At 47.6% G+C, this 10,047-nt stretch overlaps 1 protein-coding gene across 1 annotated transcript; it reads left to right on the forward strand.

The window, feature by feature from the left end:
* The first annotated feature begins 9,063 nt into the window (after positions 1 to 9,063).
* LOC705004 (NADH dehydrogenase [ubiquinone] 1 alpha subcomplex subunit 3) lies at positions 9,064 to 9,399 on the forward strand. Its single transcript, XM_001099858.5, has one exon. The coding sequence runs from the start codon at positions 9,075 to 9,077 to the stop codon at positions 9,327 to 9,329; it is 255 nt and encodes an 84-aa protein (XP_001099858.2). The 5' UTR covers positions 9,064 to 9,074; the 3' UTR covers positions 9,330 to 9,399.
* The last annotated feature ends 648 nt before the right edge of the window (positions 9,400 to 10,047 follow it).

The raw sequence follows: 10,047 nt of genomic DNA on the forward strand, positions 1-10,047 counted from the left end.
CCTTACCTAAAAATAAATCTTGCTGCACAGGACAGACAGCCAACAGAGAGATTCTGCCTGCTGCTGATTTTGTCTTTTCTAACTACACACTCAAGAGTCTTGGCCAAAACAAGAACGTAGACCAACACATCGTTTGTTGATCCCCACCTTCCGACTGGTAGATCACTGTGAGCTTCTAAGAGTCGAAGGCCAGTCATTCACTGAATGGCTGTGCATTTCCTTCTTCCAGTGCATGGTTCTCTTGGTGAGTGGCTACAGGCCCTTGAGGAAAAGGCTAGGGGTGGGGAGGGAACCTACAGGACTCTTTTATCATTGGGTCCTTGCTCAGGAATATGGCACACCTCTCTGCTCAGGAAACTGGATCTATGACCCATCTGAGCCCCGGGCACTTGTGGGGGACCTTGATCTATAAGCTCAGCTCCTGTTCGTGAGGCACAGAGCGTTTCCAGCTTCACAGCGCATGCAGCACCTCCACAGGCTTCCCATCCATCTTAGTCCTAGGGATACTGGGACCTATCAGCTGCCAACAAAGGTCCCTGAAGGTCAAACATTCTATATGCCACCTGGCCACATACTCATGAGAGACCTCACCAGCTCTGCCTCTAGCAGATAATTGCTGCTCCTTGGCCTCTACCACTCAGGAACCTAAATATCCACATTGAAACCAGTAAATAGACTCTTTCAATGGCAGCCTCTCCCTTCTTTGTCCTGGCCCTCAGGGGACAGCACCTCTATGCTTTCCAAGACGTGGGCTGTCAGAGTTCAGGTTCCCTCGAAGCGGAGCCGGAACAGGGTCTATCTGTGAAAATCACTTACTGGGGCCTGCTCACGGGAGAAGGGGAGTGAGGGAAGCAGGATAGTGCAGTGCGGGGCTGGACACTCATTCCTGCCTGGTCCCCAGAGTTCTGGAGTGTGAATTGTGCCACAGAGCTGGTACTGCTTTGAGGCAAGGGGGCCAGGTTAGAGACCCTGAGTCAGTCTTTGGCCTCTGGTTGCCCAGGAGCATGATTGGAGTGGCATGATCTCTGGTGAATGGCTCCTGTTTGGTGGAAGGGGATTCTACGGAGAAGGTAATAGCACTCAAAACAGCGGAGCAATAGAAGCTCTGGCCTCATGAGGGGAATCTTGGCACAGCGCCAGCAGTATCCACCGTGGGAACATTCCCTTACCCATGCTGCCTGCTGTGGTGAAAGACAGCTGTATCCCTTACTCATGCTCCATGCTGTGGTGAAGGAATAGCCTCTCGTTCCTTCAAGGGACACAGGAGCACGTGAGCCGGGAGCATGTGATCACGAGACTCCAATATTCTTTCCCATATCCTAAGTCTTTGGAGTCTCCCCTCTGCATTACACCAAGGCATATGTGACATCTCATTGCTGCTTACTGTAGACCACTATGCCCAATGGAGGGAAGAGGAGGAAGTGTTCCAGAAAGAGGAAACCAGGACCGTACCAAGACTCAGACCCAGCACCGCACGGCAAGTTCAAGGACCTGGAAGACATTGAGCATGACCAGCTTGAAGAGAGGGAGCGGGGAATGGGCAAAGATAAGGCTCGAGAAGTGGAGGTCACATCATACGGGGGCTGGAGGATGGTAAGGGGGTCAGACTTTATACAGAAGCACAAGGGAGCCAGTCAAGGGTTCCAACCGTGGAAACAGCATGATTATACCTCATCTTCAGTAGTTTCATTCACTGCGAGTCAAGATTGGGAATGAATTGAAGGAGAGCAAGAATGATCAAGGGGAAAGCAGTTTGAAGGCGGTCAGGGTCACCCAGACAGGAGATGATGGGTATTGACACAGGGAGCTGTCAGTGGAGATGGAGAGAAGGCATTAGATCCAAGAGATTGAAAGGCTGATGTTTTTCAAACTGTGGGCCTTGCCACACTAGTAGGCATAAAGTTTACTCAGTTGTGACTAGAATTTTAGTGAAATAGAATGAAATAAAACCTGAGAAGGCACTGCATGTGGGAAGGGTGAGTATTGCTTCATACAGTATTTGTTTCAGGTATGTGTGTATCTGCACGTGTGTGATGGTATAAACGGTCACAACATCAAACTTCTCCCTGTGGGTCATGGAAGGATTTCAAAGCTGCCGATGTGGATGGAGCTCTATTGCACCTGATGGCTGATGGGATGTGAGCACCGAAGGAAGTCCAGGAGTGGCTCCCAGATCTCAGGGTCCCCCAATGTGGTGGCTGCATTCGCTGAGGTAGGCACAGACACTACTGGATAGGGAAGGGGGATGAAGATGTTCCTTTATAATTGTGGGTAGGCTAATCGGCAGAGGTTATATGTGATATGGGGATAGAGGGTCCTTGGGAAACACAGTGCTTCCCCAAGAGGTCTCTCTGCAGCCTGGCTCCTCCGCGGTATCTCCTGCCCTTCAAAAACAGGGTTGACTGCTCCTAGGCATTGAGCAAGGCCTCGGAACTGGTCTTTGACCCAGTTCCCTCCTGAGTCGTCCCCTAGTCTAGGGTGCTGACTGGCTCGCACATGCATCACCCACTCTGCAAAGGAGGCTGTCGGCAGGATCAGTGCTGGAATTCCAGCCTCGTACCTCACAGCCTGCTCCCGGGGTGATGGATGGCTTCCGCGCGGCTGGCCATTGATCCCAGTCATAGCCGAAGAGTAAAACAACCCTTGCCGCCACATTTACATCGTGGGCTGACATGTGTCTGCAATGCGGCGCCGAGGCCCCCGGGGACTGCGCCTGGCCACCATCTGCCGTGTCAGCGCACGGCTCAATTCCTCCTCTAGCCCCTTTGTAAATGGCCTTTGTCAGCGTCTCCTAACAGAAGCTACTCTCTTCATCAATCAGAATAAATGGTCTGTTGGAATGAAAGATTCCCCTTCCCAGCCAGCTGGAGAAAAAGGTTTCAGGCCTGAGAACTCCCTATTTGTTCTGGGGCAGCCACCAGCATGCTGCCAGGCCCGGTGCTGGGTTGTCTGCCCTTCAGACCCCACCCTTCCCCTCCCACACACCGACTGTTCCTGGCCTGGTGCTGCCTGCGTCCAGGGACTCACCTCCCACCCGATGGCACTTGCTCACTGAGCAGAATTCAGATTTGGGTTTCTTTATTGTAGAGGGGTCACAACCGCCCAATTTCTAGTCATCATAAAAATGGTATCTCCGTATGTGTTTAGTACTTTATGTATTCATTTAGTCTTCGATTCTTTATGCGATGTGCTGAACACCTCCTTCCTGGAGGCAGGAGATTTCCAAGACAGTTTCACATCTATTGCGTTGGAGAAGACGCAGTGTGAGGCAGGGAGCACAGCCCTGGGGCCAGGCTGCCCAGGATGCAGTTTTGCCTCTGCCACCCCTGGCCAGCCGTTCAGCCTCGGGCAAGTAACTTGCTACCCTCAGTTTTTTTCTTCTGTAAAACAAGGATCGTATGGGTACCTACATCATAGAATTGGTAAGAGGATTAAATGAATAGATGTGGTGTACCTGAAACATGGGAGCACTGTGTAAGGGACACAAATCATCAGCATCAACAACAGCATCATTATCATTATGTGATTAAACCTGTTGAGAGGAAGATTAGGGCTGATAATGCCCATCTTATAGATGGAAGGACTGAGGCCCAAAGGCTTAAAGATGTTAAGCCTTTGGCCGGGCCCGGCGGTTCACGCCTGTAATCCCAGCACTCTGGAAGGCCGAGGCGGGTGAGTCACGAGGTCAGGAGATCGAGACCATCCTGGCTAACACGGTGAAACCCCATCTCTACTAAAAATACAAAAAACTAGCCAGGCATGGTGGCAGGTGCCTGTAGTCCCAGCTACTCGGGAGGCTGAGGCAGGAGAATGGCGTGAACCCGGGAGGCGGAGCTTGCAGTGAGCCGAGATTGCGCCACTGCACTCCAGCCTGGGCGACAGAGCGAGACTCTGTCTCAAAAAAAAAAAAAAAAAAAAAAAAAAAGATGTTAAGTCTTTAACTCACAGACCCAAAGTTGGCAATTAACACAGCCAGAAGTTAAACACAGGTGTCCTGACTCCAAGCCTAAGGTGTTTTCCACCTGTTATATAGTTCTGTAGAATGAAGGTTCTTTTATCTGCATTAGATTATAAAAAGGCATACAGAATTTGCCACTTCCCAAATACTTTGACCAGCCTCCTCTGTGGACCATCTCCTCCTTACGGGCAGGATAAGTCCTTCCCCTCCCGAAACGAAAACTCCCTAGGATCATCTGCAATGAAATTGCTTTCAAAGTCAGGGGAATGAGGGGCAGAGGACGGGTCACTGGCCTGAGGGCCACCATCCAGCCACTCCTGCAGCTCTGCTAGGCCACCCGAACAAGCGTGCCCTGGAGAAGGTAGGCTCCTAAAGTTGAGAAGAGGTTCCCAGGTTGCTGGTGATACACAGCAAAGGACTGGTCCTTGTTTTCCTGCAACTTGCGCTGGTGCTGACTTCTAGCACTTCCATAAAGCCAGCTGCACTGCTCCACAGCCAGGGATACAAGTGGCTTCATTCTGCCTTCTGCTCTGCTGGGGGTGGGCGGGCAGTGTGGAGCCAGATGGCTCTTTGAGTAGAGGAAACAGTTGAGCCAGGTTCACATAGGCATGAGGCGCCCATGCCCTCCCCACAAGGGATCTTCTCCCAGGTCTCATCGTCCTGAACCTGGCCATTGTCACAGCCAGCCCAGCTCTGCCTTGCTGCACACCCTCACCCAGGCCCCTGTGACTGCCTCCCTTCCTCTCCAGACTCTGACACAGTTCCCCATATCCCAGCAGCCAGACCCAGCTTTCCAAGGGTGCTCCTTGGTCAGTACTTTTTGTTCTAAGCCTTGACCTGACAGCCCACCAGGGACAAGGAGACTGAGTCTCCCTTCACCCCACAGCCCTGGGCCAAATAGGCTTCCTCATCCCTCCAGGAAGAACAAGCGCCCTCCCTCAGGCAGTTCCTACCCACACACGTGGCTCACAGAGCCAGTTTCTGCGTAAGGCTTTCCCCTGCTACCATCGGCCATCCAATTCCCTTCCTGCCGCCCCAAGTGACAGAGCTGACCAGTCTCTCCCAGCCCACCTCAGAGCATAATGCAGTTGATTGCCTTCTGAGCTAGCAGAAATTCCTGGGCCTCTCTTCCTGGGGAGAGGGGAATATCTGTGCCAAAATGTTAGCCTGGGAGAGGAACGGCAGGCAGTACTGCTAGCTGGGGTGAAAGTGTTTGTGCATATACTGGTCATCATCCTCCTGCCTTCCAAACCATTTTCACATAGGATTTCCTGAAAATTTTTTCTAAGAAATTTTATGTCCCATGCTTCTGGAATACTGAATACATCAAAAGCAAAACCACCGCCACCAAAGAGGGGAAAAAGGCATTTGCTTCCATTTATAGTCAATGCTGGGACATTCTCATTAAATCCCTTTATCTCATGGTGTGAAGGCCAGACCCATAGAGAGCAAGGGTTCCTTCCTGAGGCGCTAAACACCCCAACAGGTCTCAGGAGCTAATGTCCAAGCTGCTCAAGGTGAATGAAAGGTGATGACTGTGAAGAGTATCACTGCAGTTCTGGAGGTGGCGTTGGTGGTGGCTGTGATAAGCAGAAGTAGGGGTGTGGCTGCTGTCACAGAGTTGTGCAACCACACACACTGGAGAGGGCTGGATACTGAGAACATCTCCCCAAGTGCTGGCAAAATCACCACGTTGTGGGTTAAAAAAAAAAATTGGACAAATGATGGTGTGGGGAAGGAAAACAGTAAGTACTGACTCAAGATTCATGAGTACCCAGAACGTTTTGGTCTAGGAATTTTATAGGTTCTCTCCCCTCTCCTGCCTTCTCTCCCAGCTGCATTCAAATAAGGAAGTCCTTTGTGGAGCCAGTTATTATCCTTGCAATATGTTTTGCTGTGGTTGGCAACAAAACAACTTAGTCATGTTCCCCCAGATTTACCTTATTTTTATTACTTTTCTTCCATTTTCTCCATCTCAGCTCTCCCATTAGAATAAAATGTTATTGTTTTAGGTTTTGTCAGACTCAGAGTCTCTGCTCTCAGTCAAACCAAATCTGTTTTCATGCGATGAGACAGAAGTCAGAGGACACAAAGACAGATGTGGGCAGAGAGCTTGCCATGCTCTTCATTCGCTGTCAAATACAATTTAATGCCCAGGGAGCGCCCACACTGCTCTCGCTCCCTGCCAAGAGGGGGATTCTTTACTCATCGAAGCAAGCGCTGGCCCTGATGGTGTTGCTTCTACAGCAGTGGGTGGTGGCAGGGAGACACCTGAGGCTCACGGTGCCCAGACACCTTCTCCTAGTTTCCTCAAGTCCCAAGCTGTGGGCTGGGTTCCATATCCAGTTTCAAAACTCTAACTTCTTTGGGACATCTAAGGGCAGGTTTTTCCTATTGTTTACTAGAAACCTAAGAAGTCAGTACTTGTAATTTCCAAACCAGAGGCACTGAGTGGGGAATCTGCAGAGCCTGCCAGTTCTTCTCCCATTCTGCAGACAGGGAGCCTCATCTGGGACGAGGGCTCACGGACTTGGGTGTGTTTCGCTTCAGGACGAGAGAGAATTCCCAGTACATCAATCCCATTTGCTTTCCCGAGAAGGAAAAGCCATGACCTGGTGTCTCAGGTCCCTGTGGAGGGATTGTTCTGAGAGTCCCTGGAGGGACACAGTTGTGTAAGAGGTTTCTTGGGAGAGAAAGATTTCTCTTTCTTGACGCATTTGCCTCCAGCAAAAATCACTTTAGAGCTGAATGTGGAGCCACAAGTCTAATGCTGCAGTCTTCAGTGTAAAACTTGTTTGAATTCTGTTATATGCCATTGGAGGGACTGAAAAGCCTCTTCCTGAGACAGATAATCTGTTCCTTTTCCATTACCAGTGTTCTCCAATCATCAGTGGAAGCTCCTTATTTAGAAACACTTTAACTTTCTCCACAGCCCCTCCCTGGGCTATTTTTGGCCCCTTACTGAAGAATGGAAGCAAAATTACATTTTAAAAGCAACCATTAGTTTATTGACACAGAGAAGGTTTGTTAATCAAGTCAGACTTTTTCCTTTCTTGATCAATACATATCTGGCTTGTCCTGCTAACAGACACTTACCCAATTACCTGCTTTCTAATCGCAGTCTCCACAACCTTTAAAAATTCAGCTTGTTTCATTGATTCAGGTAACAGCTAAATTGGCATCCAGTCTCTTGCAGAACAGATTTAATCTGGCCTGCATTTGATTAAAATGCCTCACCGAAACCAATGCCAGATGTAATTTTCTCACTCTTCACATTGCCTTTGGAAGCTATACAGAGCCCAACATGTGCCAAGGCCCAGCATGGGAGATATTTAAGTCGGATCTCCATTCATCAGTTCTCAGAGACTTCCAAGTGGACAATGGGATACACTTGCCCCATAAACATCTAATTCCTGGTTCCTACCTCCTTGAGATGAATTCTTAGAAATGGAATTCCTGGAGCAAAGGGGCAGTTCCTTAACACGTATAACAAGTCCATTGGTTGCAGAACAAAATAGATGAGAACATAAATATTACCAAAATGTAACTATGGGAAACAAGGTTCCCATTGTAAATTTAATACATTTCCTGAGAATCAGTGTGATAGGGTAATAATCTTACAGAAATCTTAAAAACAATTTGTCCTCAAGCACTCATGTTGTTGATATTTGACAAATCATATAGTGAAAAAATTTTAATTGAAATGGAACTGTGGACTGCAACTCATTCATACAGTAGAAGCACTTACCCTGTCCTTGGGGATTAAATAATGAAGCTAAAAGCTTTCTAATCAACAAGGGAAAAAAATCTGTTATCTACGTCATTAGTTTTCACCTCAGCCTTGCAAAAGGAGAAGATACAAGTTAATTCATTTGCAATAACAATTCTGAAATTGTAAGTAGAAAACTTAGAGGGTCTGATATTTTATAATGTAGAAGTGTGACATAAATATAAACTATAAATAAGTTATGTTATATATACAACAGAGGACCAAACTCCCTGTCCAGTGTAATGCAAACAAGGAACAAGGTATCTCACTCTAAGATGCCTCAGAGGCCATGAGAGTCAGGGTTCCTGCCTGGACTCCACATAAATCATCCAAGGCAGCTGTACAAAAGGAGCCCAAGCCCAAAATCTGTGCTTGAAAGTATGGAAGAGGAGAGAATAAAGCCCATATGGAACCATGCTTTATAGTCTTGTTTAAACCTTGCTTACATCTTTATACTATTGTTTAATATAGCGATATTAGAGTTATAGTTAGATGAAATGCCTTAGCTTCCCCATCTGAAAGTGGAAACAATAAGATAAATGCAACCATAATAAAGGGTTATTCACACAAAGAAAAGGCTATTTCCTTGCTGTAAAAGTCTGCATTATACAACAAAATAGAGGCAAATACAAGAACAACAGAAAACAGAACTGTACGTCATGGAATCTTCAGATTTTACCTTTTTAAATCTGTCCTACTGACCTGAGAAGATGACCCTAAAAAACAGCTGACACTGGTGCCTGGAGCTTCATGAAATAGGAAGAGAAGTAGGAAATTTAGATAGCTGAGGGGTGTAGGAAATTTAGATAGCAAAAGCCATTTGTGTTTTAATACAACAAAAGGGAGAATAAGTATAAGTCACACCGAGGCACATCCTCAAACTGTTGAAAGCCAAAGATGAAGAACAAACCTTGAAAGCAGCAAGAGAAAAATGAGAACTACATGTGGAGGAACAATGATCAGGTCAATGGCTGACTTCTTGCAGGAAACTAGAGAGGCCAGGAGGGAGTAGAAAAACACCTTTAAATAATATAATAAATTTAAAAATCATATGGTGAACCTATAATTCTATGTCCAGTGCATTTTAAAACACATGCTATCCATACAGTTGGAGTAAGGTCAATATGTCAACACAGACAATGTGAAGGTTTTCCAAGTTTCTGATGAGGTGAATCAAGGTGGACAACTGGAATCTATGGTCCCTGAATCTGCAGGAATTAAGAAGCAGCAGATAGCGACACTGCCTGTCACGGCTTATACCCTCCAATCCCTTGTGGTGTTGGCTCTGCTAGAGCCAGGCCTGCTGGTCTCTGTGTTTTGAAAGCACCTCCGGCCACCAAGACCAAGATGGCTGCGAGACTCGGTGCCTTCCTCAAGAATGCCTGGGACAAGGAGCCAGTGCTGGTCGTGTCCTACGTCACTGGGGGCCTCGCTATAATTATGCCCCCATTCAGCCCCTACTTCAAGTACTCCGTCATGATCAACGAGACCACGCCCTACAACTACCCAGTGCCCGTCTGCGATGATGGGAACATGCCGGACGTGCCCAGCCACCCCCAGGACCCTCAGGGCCCCAGCCCGGAGTGGCTGAAGAAACTGTGAGCACCTTCACTGACAGAGGCGGCCCCTCCCACGGCTCCCAATAAAAATGTGCAAACCGAAAAAAAAAAAACACAGAAAGCACCTCCAACAGCAGCTGCCAATCCTACTGCCTCTGTGTGCTCAGACATGGAAGACCTGTGTCTCCTGGTGAACATATGACTTCTTTGGGGACTTGAAAATGATTGGCCTTGCTGTGCTGCTGACAGTTCTTTACCCAGTAGATTAAGTTTCAGAGATCATGAGGCAAATTAAGTTTCAGAGGTCATGAAGCAAACACCACGATTTTGATTTCAACTTTAAAAATGTATTAAGCGTCATCTTTTAGTCTTCTAAATCATTTTCACTGAACAGTTCAATAGGACCTGCAGTGTCTTCATGGCATAACAGAGGTTTTAGCCTAAGGCTCAAACTGAGATTGAGACACATCTGGTATATTGCACGGAGACCCAGAAGGAATGGATGGCATGCTCATATGGGATGCTTTGAGAAGAGTTTAATAAGAACTATTTACAAATGTGTGGGCTGAGTATAGAAAACCCTCAAGGATGGTGTGGTTCCCCAGAGACTATAAGAGCAGAAGCTATTACCACCTTTTGGCACGAAGGAAAATGGGGAGGGAGCAGTTTGTGGAACCTGGAGATCAAGACCACAGCTGTGGGAGCTGGCATTCAGCATCTCTGTTAGAGGTTGGTCAGAGTTCTTGGAAAAACATCTCACT

This window comes from Macaca mulatta, chromosome 6 (genome assembly GCF_049350105.2).
Source record: "Macaca mulatta isolate MMU2019108-1 chromosome 6, T2T-MMU8v2.0, whole genome shotgun sequence".
Taxonomy (NCBI): Eukaryota; Metazoa; Chordata; class Mammalia; order Primates; family Cercopithecidae; genus Macaca; species Macaca mulatta.